The following is a 20,372-nucleotide window of genomic DNA, read 5'->3' as shown; positions in this document are numbered from 1 at the left end:
AAGCCTCTTCCTTCGGCTCAGGTCATGATCCCAGGGTCCTGGGATCGAGCCCCGCATCGGGCTCTCTGCTTAGCAGGAAGCCTGCTTCCTCCTCCCTCTCTGCCTGCTTGTGATCTCTGTCTATCAAATAAATAAATTAAAAAAAAATCTTTAAAAAAAAAAAGATAACTTGATAAGGTGAATTAGAGTAAACCAACTTTTACATAACTCCCAGTTATGTAAAAAAGTTGTAAAACAACTTTTACAAAACTCCCAGTTATGTAAAAAAGTTGTAAAACAACTTTTACAAAACTCCCAGTTTTATAGGGAGTAAACTGATACTCAGAAATATAGAAGGCAACTTGCCTGAGGTTCTCTAGCCGGGAAGTGAGGGAGTTAGGATTCACACCCAAATGTTTGACTTCAAAGCTCCTGAGGAGTCTGGGGCTCAGAGACATTAAATAACTTGCCCGAACCTTTGTGACTCGTCCTTGAATTCCCAAACCAGGTCTCCGCCCCCCCCACACCCGCCGTATGTGTAGAGCTTTTAAAGGGACTTCCTGGGAAGTCTTTCTTGTTTAAAGAAGGATGGGTGGTGTATGTGAAGGATGGGGGGGTCCCCTGCATAACTTGTCCTGGTCTCCTGTGCTCTCTTTCCAGGTTCTGTCCCCCATGGCCAATGGCTTATTCCACAGAGCCATCATGGAGAGTGGGGTGGCCATCATCCCTTTCCTGAGGGCCCCCGACGATGAGAGGAATGAAGATGTAGGTACCTTGTTAACACCTCTTTAGCTTCCTCTGCTTGGTCACGGGAGAACTTGGGCAGGTGTTGACAGACCGTGTGCTTGGCCATCCTTACTGACCATGGTCAGAGAATCCAGTGCTGGTCAAAGTGAACGTTACTGCTCCGTGGAAGGCCTGGTTCAGGAAGTAGATCTCCAGTGCAACACGGCTGGTGTGCACAAATGTGTGTGTGTGCATGCGTGCATGTACATGAGTGTGTAGGTGATAGTTCTTACATCTTATTCGTTGTTCTTTGTCTGGGATATAGTACTCAATCCCCTGTGTTGTATGCAACTCATCTCCTGTAACTGCTCCATTCCACCTAGAGGACTATGTTAAGAGCCTGAGGCTGTTTCCAGTTCAGTGGGAAAGAACACTGTGAATGAAGCATGTTGCCTGGCATGAGCTTGTGAGGGGACAATGAGGCATATGCCCAAGGCTTCTGTCATCTGTCCTCTTACTTTAGTGCTCTACCAGGCAGTAAGGACCTGGAGGCCAGGGTTATATCTTTCATGTCCCAGTCTAGTAGGTGACTATCGATGTTTGCCGAATGAATGAGTTAACAACTGAGCTGATTCAGTCAATGAATATTAGCACAGGGTTGTGGAGCCATCTCCTGGGGACTGTGCGTTTTTTAGTGGTACATCTGCTTAAACACCTTAGAGAAAATAACAGTATACGCCAGGAGCAGAGGCCTAGAGATAGAGTATTGTGAACGTGCTCCCAATACACAGGACATACTGATTTGGGGAACACGATACATCAGCTTTTGGTTTGTACACATCCTTTTTCATTCGGCACACGTCTACTGAGTGTCCCTTGTCTCCCCAGCTCTATGGTAGGACCTGTGGGTTTATAAATGGAGACACGCCACACTGACTTGAGAAGACCATCATGTTTTTATGACAAGGAAAAGTCTGGGTGGTGGTCCTTGAGCTCCTTCAGTTGTAGGCAGGTTTTGTAGGTTTGTGCATTTTCCCAGGGAGAGGGTTTGTAGCTTTCATTGGCTTCTCAAAGCCTTTGTGACTCCCAGACACTGAGGGACCACCACTTTCAAGGGATAAGCGCCCAACAAAAGTTCAATGACTGGGCAAGACAGTGTTTAGGAAAAGGCTAGGAAGAAAAGGTGGGAATCCTGGAGGTGATGGGAAATTAGCAGAGGAAGGAGTTCATGAAAGGACATCTCAGAGGAAGTGGGGATGAGTGGAATTGGTGAGAGACACAAAAAGATGTTGGGGGTTTTCCAGGCTGCGCTAGGGGTAAGGCTGAGCAGAGCTGACGGGCTGAGACTGAGCCGGAGTCATGTCTCAGGGCAGATAAGTCATGCTTGCAAAGCTGCCCCTCACTCTTGGGGCTCCTGAGTTGGGCTTCTGGGCTCAGGGGGCGGGGGGCCTCGTGCCAGTGGAACTGACGTCATAACACTGGTGTCCCCGTGACCAGGAAGCTTGACTCTGTCCTGCGTAGCTATGGAGTGCCACACCCCCTCCCCCAGCTCCAGCGGTCGCTAAAGATGGCCAAGAGGGTCAGGTAGGAGTGTAAAGAGGTCCAGGGCCAGCCTGACTTCAGTGTGCACATTCTGTTACACGTTCATGGGGGTGGAGTGGGGGGTGGGTGGGCTTCATATATGAAGGACCTGCCAGAGGTTGGATCAAGGACTCTTTTCAATTGTCATGTTCTTGGCGACTTCCAGGGCTGTGCTCTGACCCAGTCCTTCTCTGGAAATAGTTGCAGGTGGTCGCACGCATCTGTGGCTCCAACGCGATGGACTCGGTGGCCTTGCTGCACTGCCTGAGGGCAAAATCCCCCACGGAGCTGCTGGACATCAACAAGGTGGGGAGGGACAGGAGGCTCTGGGGGCACACAAATCCCACCACTCTCTTACTTACTTTGATTTGGGACTTTGGGAAGATGGAGGCTGGGATTTATAGTAATGGTGTAGAAACATAAGGTGGAATATCCAGAACCCTGATAGGTAATGAAGGAACCTGTGGGCCAGGGATGCTGTTCAGCCTGGAGAAAAGCCAGGAAAATATGAAGGTTGTCTCTAAGTCTCTGAGAAGAGGGACCACACCTGTTCCACATGCTGCCAGAAGTTAACTCAATGCCAAGAGCAGGAGTTCTGTTAGGAAGCCATTTTGGCTTGATAGAACCATGAATTTTCTAAAAACTCAGTGGTCTGCGAAAGGCCAGCTCCTAGAAAAGGTAGTGAGATTCCCACCTCTGTAGGGATGCAAGCAGAAGCTAGATGACAGCTGACAAATTTCGGTCACTGGGTGATTCATCGGACCAAATGAGCTTTTATGTCCCTTCCAATCTTGAGAGCTTCTGATGGTCCTTGGAAGAGCAAGATCATTATCTTTCAGATTCCAACATTTGTTGGGTAGTTATTTAGCATGGATGAAGGGTCTGCTGTGAGCTGTGCTGGAGTGTGGGAGCTGTTTGACCTTGACCTGATATTGTGTAAAAGGTCTTTTGTGTACTCCCTTCCACCCCTACTCCCAAACAGAGACCCCAAAACACCATGGACAGAGCCAGGTGTTACTTCCTGAGACCCAAGAAATATCCAGCCAGATGAAAGGCAAAGACACACCGACCCCCACCACTCCTCTGCCCACCTACCCCCTCACCCCTTGCCCACCCCCAGTCAACCACTCTGTACATGGCATTTGGCCAGTGATTCGCAAACTTGAGCATGCATCAAAATCACCTGGAGGCTTGTCAAAACAAGTTGGCTGGAATGCATCCCCAGAGTTTCATATGCAATAGGCCTGGGTTGGGGCCTGAGAATTTGTTCTAATAAGTTCCCAGGTGATATGCTTCTGCTGCTGCTGTCCAGGACCCATACTTTGAGATCAACTGTTGTAGGCTCTGGTGTTCTTTAGGTAGATACTAATTATTACCCTTATTTAGCAGATGAGGAATCCAAGGCAGGAAGCTGACCCCTTTGCCCAAGTAAGTAGCAGGGCTGGCCAGGCAGCACTCAGGCCTCGGGATGGGCCAAAGGTGGCTTAGTTTTGCTTTCGTAATGCAGTTTGACCACTGCTGGAGTGGGTTGGCTCTGCTGGACTAGGGATTTGGGGACAGCGGGTTTTATGAACAGAAACAGATGCTGATTTTTCTCTTCTCCCTTATTCCAGAAAACCAAGTCTTTCACTCGAGTGGTTGATGGTTTTTTTTTTCCTGATGAGCCTCTAGACCTACTGACTGAAAAAACATTTAATCCAATTCCTTCTGTCATCGGAGTCAATAACCACGAGTGTGGCTTCCTGCTGCCCAAGGTAAGAATCCCAGCTGTCCTCCCTATCACTCCCTCAGCAGTGAGGCCGCTGCGTGCTTCCACACTGAGCGCTCCTGTCCGTGACGCCAAGCACTGTGAGGGAGCCCAGCGGCCAAGGACACAGAGATGCCCCTCCCCCTCACTGGCAGAGGGTAACTGAGGACTCGGGGCAGCCATAGCCGGTGTCTGCTCTGCTCCTCATAGAAGGCTTAGGGAGAAAGAAGCAACTCTATAAAGAAGTAAGGGAGGAGGCTTTCTTCAAAACATTATAAATGATTGTTTCAAATTTACATGGTGACTGCTTTGAAGATGAAATTCACGCAGGTTTGGAAAATCTCAGGCCTTTCCATTTTCACGTCCGGCCTTGGTTCTGGCATTTTAACTTCCAAGAGGGCTCCCGAGGCTTGTCCAAGTTGCAAAACTATGGAATCCCTCTAGTCATTCAACAAGCATGCACGGAACGTTTGCTACCTGCTCTGCACTCTTGGAAGAACGAAGCATTCGGTAGTAAACAAGTCCTCCGGCTCCGGCTTTCCGCAAGCTACCATCTGACTGGGGAGAGCAGGTGGAATGCAAGGCTGAATAGCTGGTTTCGGGAAGGGACAGGTGCTACAAAGGACATAAGCTGGTAGGAGAAGGTCTTTAGGGAGGAGAACTGGTAGAGAGGAAAGGCTTCTCTGGGAGGGCTCGTTTGTGCTCAGGCTGAATGCTGAGAAGGAGCCGTGATTCCTTGACCCTGACATGTAAGAAGCCCTTCCTGATTTGAAATAAACTTTTCATCTGTCCTCAGAAGGGGAGGAATGTTCAAATTCATAATATCACCATAACTCAGTTATAGAGACCAACCCCTCCTTTTAAGCTGAGGGAGAGGAGATAATGAAATGCAGAGGTTTGCCAAGGTTCAAGCCTAGTTGGTGCTGTTTAGAACCAGAACCCTGAGTTCCCTGGGCTGTCAAAGGCATGTTCTGCCATGATGAATTTGACCTATAGAGCAATGATTTCGGGTAAGTGGCAGTGGGGATCTTTCTCCTCATGTTGTGAATGTGGCTTAAGGAGGGCTCTTCAGTGCTTCTGGGTCTGCACCAGAAAGAAGGCAGGTGCTCTTGATGACAGCCACCACCACTGTAACCACTGCGACCAGTTTTGAGTGCCTTCCACGTGCCAAGTTTATGCCATTGGCGCAACAGCTTGTGAATCAATGTGAAGCACTATTAGTCCTGTTTTTCGGTTAAAGAAACTTAGCCTCAGAAAGGGCGAAGTTCCTTCCCAGTCTCCCAGCTGGGGAGGAGACAGTGGTGTATAGTTTTTTTCATGCACTTAGGCTCTGCCATTAAATGTTGAGTTCTCTGTTAACCTGCTCTGTGACCTCAAGTGAACTGCCCAACCTCTCTGAACCTTTATTCCTTTAACCTGTGAAATAGGGCTGATCTTACTACCTGCTTCACATGTACCCGTCAAATAGCCTGGCATATAGCAAGTGCTCAGTAAATGTTAGATATTGGAATTATTCAAGTGGCACCATGGGATGTGGTGCTCAGGTCTGCGTAGCTCAGGAGCCTGGGGCGGGGCTGTTATTTCATGTGACCTTCCAGTTATGTCCCCTGCTGGCCGCTGGTGACCGTGGGTAGTCCTCCAAAAACAGATCTCAGCTTCTGAACATATAGAGAGGTTCTTAGTAGTTGAAATATACTTGTGGATAAATTGAATGACTCTGGGGGTTCCCACAGATGCCAGGAGACAGAGACGTTTAAATATTTACCCTGGCGATTTATTATCCCAAGATTTTCAGCAGAAAATGTCAAAGGGAAATTCATTTGACACGTGGAGAGTACTTGTACCCTCTCATGTGTTTAAGCTGTAGTACTGGCCAGGGAGGCGTCAGTTAGCAAATAATTACCCACAGCTTGTACTAGGCCCCATGCAGAGCCTGGGATCTTAACTCCCACCCTTGCAGCCTTGCCGGCTGTCGGCGAACTGCTGGCTTCTCAGAGGCCCTGACTGCAAAGGTCTCGAGAAAGAGAACAGTAAGTCACTAGCTTCGAGATTTTCTGGCCTCTCTTCAGACTTGATGCCAGCGTGAAGCTATAGCCTATACCAGTTTGCCAGGGCCGCCAGAACAAAATACCACAGACCGGATGGTTTAAACAACAGAAACCTAGTTTCTCACAGTTCTGGAGGCTGGAAATGCAAGATCAAGGTGTCGGCAGGTCCAGTTTCTTCTGGGAAATACCTCCCTGGCTTGCTCATGGCGGCCTTCTGCCTGTGTCCCAGTATGGTCTTCCCTCTGTGTGCTCACATCCCCGGTGTCTCTCTTGTGTGTCAGAATTTGCTCTTCGCATAAGGCCACCAGTCAGATTGGGTGAGGGCCCTGCTAACGTCCTCCCTCTCATTTAATCACTTCCCGACAAACCCTATCTCCACACGGTCACATTCTGAGGTAGTGGGGGTTAGGGCTTCAACGTGGGAATTTGGTGGTGGGGGGCATGTGAGCTTACAACATTGTCTTTTCACAGAGCAGCCGCGCAGGCCCCATAAGACCACAGGTGTGGCAGGGAATGGCTGCATTTTAGCACACGTGGGAAGAAACATCATTGCTTCACCAACCTGTGGAGGTTCTCCTACATGTCGCCCCATGGGGACTGAACAGGTTCCTGCTTGCCCCAGCCTCTCTTCTAGTGGGCAGACACTTTGGCTCTCAGAGAAAACGCTTTCCCTTCAGGTGACCTGAGGTGCTCATGGAGGACGCCCTACTTCTCTCCACAGAAGGAATTTCCCGAGATCCTCGGGGGCTCCAACAAGTCTCTCGCCCTGCACTTGCTGCACACAGTCCTGGTAAGTGAGCTTGGACAACTGAGTTTTCAGAGTCATCTGTTTAACAAGCCTCCTTGGGCCACACTCGGGACAAGGGGCTGGGGCTATAGACGTTCCCCATTCACTCATTCAGTGAATCTTTGCTAAGCAGAGTTCCACAGTCCCTTATTCAGTCTCCAAATCCAAGGAGCTCTGAAAACCAGCCCACAGGGCAGCCACGTCTGCCTCAGCCGGGAGGTGGCCGCTGGTCCTTATCGTTCCCATTCACATCATTTGTCCCCCTATTCACGTGCTTCTCTGCGGAGATGGTCCTGTAGGGGCGGGGATGCCCCCCTCCAGAGCATGTGACATCATATGCAGCCTCGGTACTGAATTATCTAGATACAATCCGAAAAGTTCTAAATTCCGAAACACACCCGGGACTAGGGACCCGTGTTCACTAGACACCAGCCGGTCACCGTCTTAGGTTCCAGCCAGACCAAGGACCATTGCTCAGTCACCTACTCACGACTCCTGCACAGACATAGCAGTAGTAGGTCTTAGCCAACCGCTAGAGGTAGGCATGGATTCCTTTCTCTTCTTCCCTTCTTCTTGCCTTAAACATTTCTCCAGCATGAACTCTGTGCCAGGTTCCTTTCCGCCACCTATTCATGGAATGGATGTTTGCTGAGAGCCCACATGCCCCAGAGCTTCCCCATGCCCTGAGAGCAGTGAGAAGCAGGCTCTCCCTTTATGCTTGCAGGATCTGCAGACCACGGGTGGATGGAAGGAGGAGGCACTTCGGTACAGTGTCTTAACAAACCAGAGCAGAGGAATGTCCAAGGCCCTCTGGTGCCCGCAGGAGGGAGCAGGTAGCTCTCTTGGGGAGAAGGGCTTTGAGGAATGAGTTAGGTTTGTCCGGCTCCTAGAGCAATGGGCTGGGGAGCCAGAGGACCCAGCGTGGCAGTTAGGAGCAGAGGAGTGTGGTGAGGTCAGCTGCTGGGGTTGGCTGCCACTCGAGAAGGAAGCTTCCAGCTTCTATATGCTCTGAAAGGAATGTGAAGCTCATCCCGGGGGCTGGGAACAGAAGAGTGACGTGATTGATTCCCATTTTGGAAAGATCCTTCTGGACACAGAGTGAGCCAGATTGGAGGCAGGGGATATCTCAAGCCTCAAGGCTCAGAGGGGATGTTTGATGAGTCTTGGCTCTCCAGTGATGAGAATCGGGACTAAGGTTTGAGAGATACTTACAATGCAAGTCAGATAGCGGGACCTTTCAGGATCATTGGAGATGACCTCATGGAGGATGGCCTCATTGATCTTGGCCTTAGAAAAGAGGAAAATTCAAGCAGAGGCTACTTCAAGAGGAGGAGGGATCTTGAGGCAGGTCCCAGGAGTGGGAAGTAGGCTTTGTGGGAAGGTGCAGGAGGACGGGAAGGGTGTGCAGTGTCTCCTAGGTGGCAGAGCAAGAAATACTTTTCAAAGGTTTAAGTTATTCTCTGATGCAGAAAACAGAGCCTTGCTCTAGAATCCCAGGGGTCTGCATGGTGACTGTCCCGCTGGGGCTCTCCAAAGGTTCCACAGAGCACTGTACCCACCCTGGACACCTTGAGCTCATAGGGGTCTGCTGGTCATATGGTCCAAGTCAGGGGCATCACTTGCACCAGAGCCTGGAGTTGCTTTGGGCCTGATTAAAAACACGCAGCCTTCAGAGGACCCGCTGAGTGGGTCTGAGCAGTGCTCCCCAGTGTGCTCTATACTGTCCCCAAATTCCAAAGAAACTTCTGCCTGGCTGTGCCTGTTGTCATGTGGTGGGTGAGAGGGTGATGGTCGAGGTGCCATGACTTGTGCCAGCATTTCCCAGATCCCCAGATCCCCAAGAACCTCACCAGTGTGGCAGACCCTGCATCCTCATGAAGTTTACTTTGCAACAGCTGACATTTTTGCTTGGGGCGAGTTGAGAGATGGAAGCCTGGGAGGCAACCCGTGCTGAGTCAGGAAAGTACAGAAGGTCCTGTTCAGGGATTTAGCAGTGGGTCTCAGGGCGGACTGATGGAACTGAAGATAGGCTCTGTGCCAGCCAGCACCTTTCTTTCTTCAGATCTCATGTAATTTTCCAAACAACCCATTTTTTATGGATGAGGGAACTCCAAACAAAGACTAGTTCAAATCTAAGAGCAATGGACTGGAGGCAGCACTGTTTCCAGAAGCAGGGTCCCAGTAATAGCCGCAAAGGCGTACGCTCAGAAGAGTCCCGCCCTTGGTTGCCAGGGATGGGTGTTTCTGAAACATCTCAGGGAGGCGTGCGTACTGTAATTAGGAGCATGCATTCCGGCTGCATATATAGACTTGCGGAAGAATCATGGTTGCACCAGTTTGGACAACCACTTACTCTCTCAAAGCCTCAGTTCCTTCATCTGTGAATGGGGCTAATTTTGATATTTGCACCATAGGGTCACTATGTGGATTAGATGAGACATTGCACATAAAGACCCCAGAACCATCTCCACCCAAGCAAATGCTCATCGTGTTTGCTATTGTTGACCTGAGTCTCCTGTGACCATGATTTTTTTACAGCGTATCCCCAACCAGTATTTATACCTTGTGGCTGATCAGTACTTCTCCAACAAGCACTCCCCGGCTGAGATACGAGATAGTTTTCTGGACTTGCTTGGAGATGTGTTCTTTGTGGTCCCTGGGCTGGTCACAGCTCGATATCACAGAGGTGAGTCTCTGAGTACCCACACCCCCTACCGTACAGCAGGGTCACAGTCCAGTAAGGCCAGTGACTGCCAAGAGTCTTGTGGATTGATAACTGGCCACCTGCTCTACCCTTTTTTTCCCTCAGTGAGAGGGAGTTCCCAAGAATGCGTGGGATGTAACCTTGCACACTGACTTTTGCAATTCCCATGCCTTTCAGGGTTCAGGGATGTTGGCCAGTTCTGTTGTTTCTACTCCTTCTCCTTCAGGACTGTGCAGAAAATTCTCATCTCCCATGACTTGGGAGGACTCATTTCCCAGACTCCTTTCTATTTAGGTGTCTTCCAAGCATTTTAGCTCTAAGGAGTAGTGGAGCAATCAGAACAAGAGTATTATTTGTGGGGATACAAACCTTGTCTCCCTTCCTCCCCGCCCTAATTCCTTCTCTCTCTCCTCCTTTCTCCCTCTCTCTCTTTTTCTTCCATTCCCCTTTTCCTCCTCTTTCCACGTTTTTTTTTCAAGTTTTTTTTTCTTTTTAAAAAAAATTTATTTATTTGACAGACAGAGATCACAAGTAGGCAGAGAGGCAGGCAGAGGGGGGTGGGGTGGGGAAGCAGACTCCCTGCTGAGCAGAGAGCCCGATGTGGGGCTTGATCCCAGGACCCTGAGATCATGACCTGAGCTGAAGGCAGAGGCTTTAACCCACTGAGCCACCCAGGTGCCCCATCCAGTTTTTTGTTTGTTTGTTTGTTTTTGTTTTTTTAATCCAGAACCTACCATGTGCCTAAGAGTATCCTTGGCCCTAGAGATACAGCAGTGAACCAAACAAAGACCCTGCCTCCATGAAACTCAGATTCTAGCTGGGGAGACTGATAACAAAGAAGTAAAGATAGAATGTATATGTGTTAGGTGGTAATATAAGTAAGATAAACCGGGGCAGGGGATAGCAGTTGCAGGGAGCTCTGGGATTCTGTATCATAAGGTCTACGGAGGAGACAAGAGAATGAGGACCAAGAATTGACTCTTGAATTTGGGAACACAGGAGTCACTGGTGACCTTGATGGGAACTATTGTGATGAGATTATGTATGTAAAAGTCTGGTTAAAATGGATTCATGAGAAAAAAGCAAGCTGATCTTCAGAAAATAATTGTAATCTCAAAATCTCAGCAGTGGTTTTGAAAAAAAGGAATGAATTGATTTTAAAACTTTACATGGAAATGCAAGGATAGCCGAAACAATGTTGAAAAAGAATGACAAAGTTAGAGGGCTTACAAGTCATCTGATTTCAAGTATAATTTTCGAGATGTAGGAATTAAGAAAGTCTGGTATTGACTGAAGGCTAGAGTAGAGAGTCCGGAATATAATTAGCCAATTTTTGACAGAGGTGCTGAGATAATTTAGTGGGAAAAGGAAATTCCATTCAACAAACAGAGCTGGAATAACTGGATATTTATGTAGAAAAAGTGAACCTCAACCCGTTACCTCGCACTATATACAAAAATCAATGTGAATCGAGTTGTAGATCCAAATGTAAAATCTAAAATTGTACTGCAGCAAAATTAATACATATTTTTTTGCTCATCAAAAAACACTGTTAACAATGTTAGCAAAAATGGTGGAGGAGGGAATTCCAAAAATCTGTTCCATCCCAAAAGCAGTGAATAAACTGGTAAGTACTGTCAGAATCAATTTGATCGGAACCTGGAAACAAATCAAGGGTTTATCACAAGCAAATGAACATTTAATTAAGATATAGATCCTTGGGTCTCAGTGAGAGAGTGTGGCATTTCAACCTACTCTGCCCCATTTCTTGATACCAGCTAGGCAGTGACCTTAAAGACAGCAGCCCACATTTATAGAATAGGTTTCTAGTACTGGAAGGAGAAAAAAGGACCTCACACTCAAAGAATTGTGGTGTTGTTGTTGGTTTTTTTTTTTTTTTTTGCTTTGATCTATCTGGTGGCTCCCTAAACAACTAAGCTCAAAGGGTTTACTTTCATTCGCCTAACCCAGAACTCTCTCAGACATTAGGCACCTACCCGGAGGGTATTTTCCATCAACATTTAAAGGTAAATGCATTTGCTGGGGCGCCTGGGTGGCTCAGTTGGTTAAACGTCCAACTCTTGATTTCAGCTCAGGTTATGATCTCTGGGGGGTGAGATCAAGCCCTGTGTCAGGTTTTGCACTAGGCATGAAGCCTGCTTAAGATTCTCTCTCCCTCTCCTTCTGTCCCTCCCCACCCACACTCACATGTGCACATGTGTGCATGCTCTCTCTGAAAAAAGAAAATAAATAAATGTATTTGCTGCTGCCCCCAGATGCAAGGGATAACAGTTGCAATAAATAATAGACAATACTTAGGGGCACCTGGGTGGCTCAGAGGGCTAAGCCTCTGCCTTCGGCTCAGGTCATGATCCCAGAGTCCTGGGATCGAGCCCCGCATCGGGCTCTCTGCTCAGCAGGGAGCCTGCTTCCCCCTCTCTTTCTCTGCCTACCTCTCTGCCTACTTGTGATCTCTGTCAAATAAATAAATAAAATCTTTAAAAAAAATAATAGACAATACTTAGGAGGAAAAGCTGGGCAATAGAATGTTCTGGGAATAAAGGCTTGAGAAGCTCCCTCATAGCCCTGGGAATTTAGAAGGCTTCGTGTTTGTCTAGAGTGGGGAACATGCTTAGAAAAGACCTGAGATGGCCCTAAGCTGTTATATCGGGCTGACCTGAAGGCTCTGCTCATACAGAAAGTGGAAGCTAAATAAGAGTTGTAGACTGTCTGGCTGAGTGTTGAGGGTGTGCTCTGACACACACATAATGCCCGTCTTCAAAGATTGGGAGATTTTGTCTGTTTTAGGCACTTATGAAAATCTCAGCTGACCCATAAAATTATTAGTTGACCATGAAGATAACAAGAGAAAAAAGAGTTTGGTGGCCATACATGATGAAGAATAATCAAAATTAGTACAGAAACATTTCTCAACAAACAAACAACAGCAACTACAAAAAGCAGTAACAGTAAACTGTGGCAAAGGGGTAGAATCTGATGTTCAGAGTTGCCACATTATAATATTCAAAATCTCCACTGTTCAACAACCATGCAAAGAGATGGGAAAGTATGGCCCACAGACAGGGAAAAAAGAAATGAATAGAAACTGTCCCTGAAGAACCCCAGACATTGGATTTTCTAACTACTTTAAACCAACTATTAAATATACTCAAATAGCTATAAAGGAAACCACATATAAAAAATTAAAGGAAACCATGAAAATAATGTTTCACCACATAGAGGAGCAATAAAGAAAGAATTTATAAAATTATAAAAAGGACCAGATAGACATTCTGGCATTGCAATATACAGCAACTGGAATGGAGAATTCACTAGAGGGACACAGTGGCAGATTTGAGCATGGAGAAGAAAGAAACAGAGAACTTGAACATAAATCCATAGAGATTACTCAGTGTGAGGATCAGAAAGATAAAGGAGTGAAGGAAAATGGACAGAGCCCAAGAGACCTGTGGGTCACCATAAAATATCCCAACAAATGCATGATAGGACTTCCAGAAGAGAAGAGAAAATAGGTAAAAAATAATATTTAAAGAAATAATGATCAAAATGTCTCAAATTTGATGAAAGATGTAAATATTCATGTCCATGAATTTCATTGAATCGCAAGTAGGAAAAACTCAAAGAGATCCATGTAGAGACATATTATAATCAATCAAACACCAAAAACAGAGAAATTTCTGAAAGCAGTTAAAGTGAATAGACTAATCATGTACAAAGTAGCTTCAATAACATTAACAGCTGATTTCTTCACAGAAACCACAGAAGCCAGAGACAACAGAATAACATACTCAAAGTGCAGGGGGAAAAAAAAAAAAAGGCCTGCCAACCAGATTTCCATGTCTATCAAAACTATCTTCAGAAATGAAGGGATAATCAAGACATTTCCAGATAAACAAAAATTGAGAGTTTGTCACTAGTAAACCTGCCCGACAGATGCTAAAGGGAGTCCTTAAGGCTGAAACAAGAGGACACTAGACAGTATCTCAAATCCATAAGAAGAAAGAAAACACTTCTCATGGTACTCGCATTACTTATGTTTACTTATAGAAGTCAGTATTGATTTATTTTTGATTCTCTAATGTCTCTTTGTTTTCCTACATCATTTAAAAACAACTGTAGAAAATAATAATTATAAATCTATGTTTTCACATGCAATGCATCAAGATGCCATTTGTGACAATAACAATATAAAGACACAGAGCTATAAAGGGGAAAGTTTTTGTTTACTATTGAAATGAAGTTGGTATTAGTTTGAAATAGATTATTATAAATTAGGAAGTTAATTGTAATCCCCAGGGCAACCACCTAGAAAATAACTAAAAATATGTATGTATGGTAAAAGAAACAAGGGGATCAAAGTGGTACCCTGGAAAATATTACGGTGATGGAAGAAGTGAAGAAGAATATAAGGCATATGGGGGACAAATAGTAAAATGGCAGAAGTAAGTCTTTCATAGTCGGTAATTATACTAAATGTAAATGGATTCTCTCAAAAGGCAGAGATTGCAGAATGAGTGGATTATAAAAACAGTCCAACTGTGTGCTGTCTACAAGAGACTCATTTTAGAACCAAAGACACAAAGAGGTTGAACATTACAGTAGATTCTTAGATCTAACAACAAAAGTATCATCAAAAAAGAAAAAAAACCAGATAAATTGGACTTCATTAAAATGAAAAATTTGCATCAAAGGGCAATATAAAGAAAGTAAAAAGACAACCCACAGAATGGGAGAAAATATTTGCAAATCATTTACATGATAAGTGTTTATTATTTGGAAAATAAAAGGACCCTTATAACTCAGCAAAAAACCAAACAAGTCGATTCAAAAGTGGGCAAAGGAGTGAGTGGACATCTCTCCAAAATAGATACATAAATGACTAATAAGCACATGAAAAAGTGAGCAACATTATTAGCCATCAGGGAAATGCAAGTCAAAACCACAGTGACACACCTCTTCATACCCACTAAAGTGGCTATAATAAAAAAAAAAAAAAACAGCCAACAAACAAAAACCAGAAAATAACAGTGTTACTGAGAATGTGGAGAAACTGGAACTCTCATGAGCTGCTGGTGGGACTGGTAAATGGTCCATGTCATGTGGAAAGTGGTTTGGCTGTTCCTCACAAAATTGAACATAAAATCACCATATCACTCAGCAACTCCACTCCTAGGCATAGACCTAAGATAATTGAATACCAGATGGTCAAGCAAAAATTGTACATGAATGTTCATAGCAGCCTTATTTGGAGAGGCCAAAAAGTGGTAACAACCCAAAGATCCATCAGCTGATCGGTATACACACGACGGGTTATCATTTGGCCATAAGAAGAACACCTGCGACAACATGGTTGTTCAGGAGAACATTATGCTCAGTGAAAGCAGCCAGACACAAAAGGCCACGTGTGTGATTTCATTTATATGAAATGCCCAGAATAGGCAAATCCGTGGAGACAGAAAGCAGTTTCCAAAGGACAGGAGGGCAGGGCAAATAGGGAGTGACTGCTTAATGGATCCGGGGTTTCTGTTTGGGGAGCTGAAAATGTTCTAGGCCTCAATAGTGGTGATGGTTGTACAACATTCTGAATGTACTAAAAACTACTGATTTACCATACTTAGAAATGGTTCAAGTGGTGAATTTTATGTTATGTGTATTTTTAAAAAAGATTTTATTTATTTATTAGACACAGAGAGAGAGACCACAAGTAAGCAGAGAGAGAGGGGGAAGCAGGCGCCCTGCTGAGCAGAGAGCCTGATGCGGGGCTCAACCCCAGGACCTGAGATCATGACCTGATCCGAAGGCAGAGGCTTAACCCTCTGAGCCACCCAGGTGTCCCTGTGTATTTTACCTAAAACTACCAACCAAACAAAAAACCCAGTGCTGCTCTGAAAATGAGAAAGCAAGCCACAGACTGGAAGAAAATATTCACAACATAATTATCTGACAAAAAATTCATATCCAGCATATGAGAACTCTTACAATTCAATAATGAAAGGACAAATAATCCAATTACAAATGGATAAAAGGCTTGAAAAGACACTTCACGAAACAAGATACAGGAAAGCCTTTTTTGGCTCATGAAAAGGTTCTCAACATAATTAGTCATCAGGGAAATGCAAAATAAACCCCAAATGAGGAAACCATGGACACCTACTAGAATGGCTAATATTGAAAACACAAACCACACCCACCAGTACTGCCAAGGGTGTGGAATATTCAGCAGTATCATGTATTTCTGGAAGGAACGTAATATGGTACAACCATTCTGGAAAACTGTCCGTTTCTTATAAAATTAAGTGCATACCTACCCTATTACTCAACCATTCTACTCCTAGGCATTCACTGAAGAGAAATGAAGGCATATGTCCTTGCTGGTGTATGGACATCCGCAGCAGCTTTAATCATAATAGCACCAAACTAGAAAGAACCCAGAAGTTTATCATCAGACGAGTGGGTAAACGCACTGTGGTATATTCAAGCAATAGCGTATCCTTGGTGGTTGGAAGGAATCAATGACTGATACATGAGATAACGTGGAAGAGTCTCAAAAACACCGCACCCAGGACAAGAAGCCAGACACACAGAAGTACATATATTGTGTCGCTCCATTTATGCAGGGGTCAAGGGCAGGCAAAATTAATCTGTGGTCTCGATCCATAAAAGCGCTGATTGTCTCCTGGTAGAGTGACTACAAAAACACACAAGGGAATTTTCCAGGGTGATAGAAATGCTCTGTATACCCTCGCGTGGTGGTTACAGGAATGTGTATACGTTTGCAAAAACTCATCAAACCATCTAATTAAAATCTGCACTTTTTATTGTCCATAAGTGACACTTCAATTAAGAGAGAGAGAGTGAGGAGAGGGAGCAGAGATAATGAGTATTGTGGGGTCTTGCTAGAAGGGATTTAGAGATACAAGCCAGTAGCTAGAGGGGAAGCTGAGACCAAGAGTATGTGTGTTTGTGGGTGTCTGTGTGTGTGTGTGCACATGTGTGTGCACGTGTGTGTGTGTGTTAACAGAGACTCTGCTGATGGCAGTGGTCCAGGAGAGAAACATGGATGATGCAGGGAAAGGTGGGGTGAGAAGGAATTAAAAGCAAAGACCTTTAGCGGAAGTGAGAAGAAGGAATGTTGGAAGCAGGGAATAACTTTGGTTTGTCTTGGGACAATTGAAGCAGGATCCGTGGGAGGTAGCTCTTTGCTCAGGAGAAAAGGTTTATAGCCAAGTGAAGACCTCTTACCCAATCGGTCTGCCCTGAGGGCTAGTGAGCTCCTGTAACCACGGGGGTAGGGACTGCTGTGGCAGCAAGTGCTAGCCTTTAATAAGGAAGAGGGAAGTTAGCAGGATTCAAGTCCGCATTGTCTCTGAGCCATCCCACCCACGGGTGTGGTGGGCCCTCTGGGTGGGAACGCGTGGCCAGCCCCTGCTCCACTGAGTTGGGCGCTGGCCACAGGCCCCCTCCCTCCTCTGTGCAGATGCTGGCGCACCTGTCTACTTCTATGAGTTTCAACACGGGCCCCAGTGCTTAAAGGACAGAAGGCCGGCTTTCGTCAAAGCGGATCACTCTGATGAAATCCGCTTCGTCTTTGGAGGTGCCTTCCTCAAAGGCGACGTTGTCATGTTTGGTAAGGAGCAGGCTTCAGGGGGGCTTCTGCTCTCGTGCGGACTTGAGCTTGGGATGAGCTGGGGAGAAGCCCTCCCCCCGCCTGACGTGATGCAAGAGCCCCCTGGTACTGGTGCATTGGAATGTAATCTACGGTTTACAGACCCAGCCATTCCCTGGAAAATGCCCCCACTCTTATTTTTAGAAACCGAGATGAAAAGAAGTTGTCAGCATTTGCTTGATGAGTGTTTCTCTTTGTGCTAAAGCCTAAAGGGCTGGACCGTTGGGGGCACTCATGTGATCTAATTTTATTTTTAATTAGAACCACTTTCTTCTCTCTGACCACTGATCTTACCCTCCCTGCCCTTTCCAGAACTGTCGATGAGATTACCACCCAGGGCTTTAAAAGGCAAAAAAAACAAAAACCAAAAAACCCAAAAACAAAAACAAAACAAAAAAATCCACAAAACAACAAAACCCAACAACCCATGTTTTTCATAATTCCCAATGTCCTCTGGACCCAGGTGATCTAATGTAGATGTTGTGCCCTGCTACTAGCAAAGTTTGCTCATCTGTTCCTGAACTTATGACCTATTCAGAGCCTAAAATAAGAAGCCAATCAGATGAGGTTATCCACCGAAAAAATTTATAGCAACTACACACAACAGATATCACTAAAATATTTCGTTAAAGAAATTGCACGACCCAGGCCCTTGACCAGGTCATGCTGGCCTCTTGTGCTCCGCATAAGTACGTTTGTGCGCTGCGGTTTATTCGTTACATCATTTATTCATGCCCATCCTAATAATACAGATAATAACATAGCTGCCTCTTGGGTTGTGATAAGGACCCAGTGAGACAATTTTCACAAAGCACACAGTGAGTGCTTAATAAATGTCACTGTACTACGAGCAGCCATCACTGAGCTCATACTGTGGGACGGGCACAGGACTCTCCAAATGGGAGAAAATGAACCACATGTGTATCAAAGTTTCAATTCCTTAATATCTAAAGAGCTCCTAAAGTCAGTGGGAAAAGAACAGCCCAGTGGAAAAGTGGCTAACAGATACAAAGAGACAGTTTATGGAAAAGGAAACGTGAGTGACTTTTAAGCATCAAAATCCGCGTGACCTCACCAATAACAAGAAGATTGCACACTAACCTTGACTGAGGAAGCCTTTTTCATCTATCAAGGTTGGGACGAGCAATGCATTTTACATAATGTATTTGAGCAGGTGTGGGGAGACAGACAATTTCGTATATTAATGCAAAACTTCTAAATTTAAAATGCAGATAGTCTTTCCCCAAGCAATCCAATGTCTAGAATTTTTTTGTGCAATTATACTTGCGCACAGGCAAAACGATAGGCATGTGCTGCTGCATTGCTTTTACCAGCAAAAGACTGAAAACGCTGTGAAGATCCACCAAGAGAGTACTGGGTGCATAAATTATATATTCCCATATGATTGCATATATACATATTCATGCATTATACATTTAGAGAATAATAAACGGCAATAAATGGAAGGTTTTTAGGCGACAGTGTGGAACTATCTCCTGGATACGATTTTGTAAAAAGAAAAAGACGCAGAATATGTGTTCATGTCATACTGAATGTGTAGGAAGGTGTCCGCTTAAACCCTTGTACGTCCAGCCTGCCGTTGGAGGGCGCTCGAGTAGCTGGTAGCTATGGTTACCTCTGAGGCTGGGCACTGGGGGTGTGGAGGGAAGGGACGGGAGGGAACCTTATTGTCATTAGATGCCCTTCCTGCGTGTTGCATTTTGTACTTTGAGCAAATATTACTTTCTCCAATAAAGAAATGCAATAATTAACTGAGGCGGGGAGTGGTGGAAAGAGACAGGGGGGGGGGGGGGTGGGGGGGGGTGGTCTCTGTCCCCATGGAGCTTGCAGCCTCGCAGGAATGTCTGGAAGAGCACTGGCTAGATGGGGAAGCTGGGTGTTGAGCCTCCTTGAGCATTCAGAACCATGATTCCTTGGGCCAGCCCCTGCCGTTCTGGGCCTCTGTACATGCGGCTGCAAAAGGAGTGCATTGATTGGTGGGCTGGTGAGAGGATCCCGCGGGAAGGGAGATGGGAATGCCATATTCAGCTCACCTGAGTCACCTTGGCCTTCTGGTGAATATGTGTGAGAGCCGGGTTTTGCGATTGTCTCCTTCAGAAGGAGCCACGGAGAAGGAGAAATTGCTGAGCAGGAAGATGATGAGGTACTGGGCCAACTTTGCGCGGACAGGGTAAGTGAGCCCTGCCCCCCACCGTTCCCCCACTACACCTCCACACACTCCCGCCCAGGCTCCCCCACAGTCAGGTGTTGGAGAATGGAAGTCTCATCCCCATCTCTGCCTTCACTTCCAGGGACCCTAACGGGGAAGGCCTGCCTCTGTGGCCAGCCTACAGTCAGAGCGAGCAGTACCTGAAGCTGGACTTGAACATGAGCGTGGGACAGAAACTGAAGGAACAGGAGGCGGAGTTTTGGTCAGATACCCTCCCCCTGATCATGTCCACTTCCACAGCCCTCCCGGGTCCTCCTCCCCCCTTACTCTCCCTTTCTCTGCTCCTACCTTTCTTCTTCTCTGCTCCCTGAGGAACTGTGTGGGATTTTGATTTTCCTTCTTCTGCAGTTTCCCCCACGACATTAGCTCCACTTTTGTGTTTAGCTACTTTGTGAAATCAGCTGCTTTTACTGATGTTTTATGGACGTGGGGATGATCTCTAGGGACTTCTTTTCGATATCAAACAAAGCTGCTTGCCTTGGAACACTACCAGATCTCAGATCTCTTCAATAAATCTGTAGGAGCGCCGGCCTATCGGTTGGCATCATAATGATCTTGTTACTAAGAGGAAACAAACACGGAACATGAAGTATGTACGGGGAGCAGAATTTAATTCTGTACTCAAAACTCTCCCCCGACCCCCAGCATCCAAGGTGAAGGGCACTTCCTATCAGAGGTATATGTTACCTGAAATCTGAGTGCTCCAACTCCTCTCCAGGCAGGTTTCTGCCACAAGCCAGGCATGGATGTCCTGAACCTCGATGGCTTAAACTGGGTCTTTTCTCCAGCTCAGGAGATATGAGGGGGAGGAGGGGTGGGGCGCCAGAGAGCCTCCTTCTCAGCAATTGAAACCAGAGGTCTTCCAAGGTCAGGAGCCAAGGAA

General features: G+C 46.0%; 1 protein-coding gene across 2 annotated transcripts in view; it reads left to right on the top strand.

Moving 5' to 3' along the window:
- LOC111157380 (carboxylesterase 5A) overlaps positions 1-20,121 on the top strand; it is a 28,726-nt gene extending 8,605 nt beyond the window's left edge. The window contains exons 6-13 of one of the 2 annotated variants that reach the window (XM_022518742.1): positions 640-744; positions 2,488-2,592; positions 3,900-4,040; positions 6,803-6,871; positions 9,407-9,554; positions 17,071-17,220; positions 19,378-19,450; positions 19,572-20,121. In XM_022518742.1, the coding sequence (XP_022374450.1) occupies positions 640-744; positions 2,488-2,592; positions 3,900-4,040; positions 6,803-6,871; positions 9,407-9,554; positions 17,071-17,220; positions 19,378-19,450; positions 19,572-19,800 (1,020 nt within the window). In that variant the 3' untranslated portion in view covers positions 19,801-20,121. The remainder of the gene's footprint in view (positions 1-639; positions 745-2,487; positions 2,593-3,899; positions 4,041-6,802; positions 6,872-9,406; positions 9,555-17,070; positions 17,221-19,377; positions 19,451-19,571) is intronic. The other variant, XM_022518744.1, reaches the window with a different exon arrangement.
- Positions 20,122-20,372: the final 251 nt, after the last annotated feature.

Source organism: Enhydra lutris, unplaced genomic scaffold (genome assembly GCF_002288905.1).
Source record: "Enhydra lutris kenyoni isolate GAN:26980312 unplaced genomic scaffold, ASM228890v2 scaffoldscaffold54, whole genome shotgun sequence".
Classification (NCBI taxonomy): domain Eukaryota; kingdom Metazoa; phylum Chordata; class Mammalia; order Carnivora; family Mustelidae; genus Enhydra; species Enhydra lutris.
The sequence above is the reverse complement of the archived record's forward strand: the minus strand, read 5'-3'. Positions and strand labels throughout refer to the sequence as shown.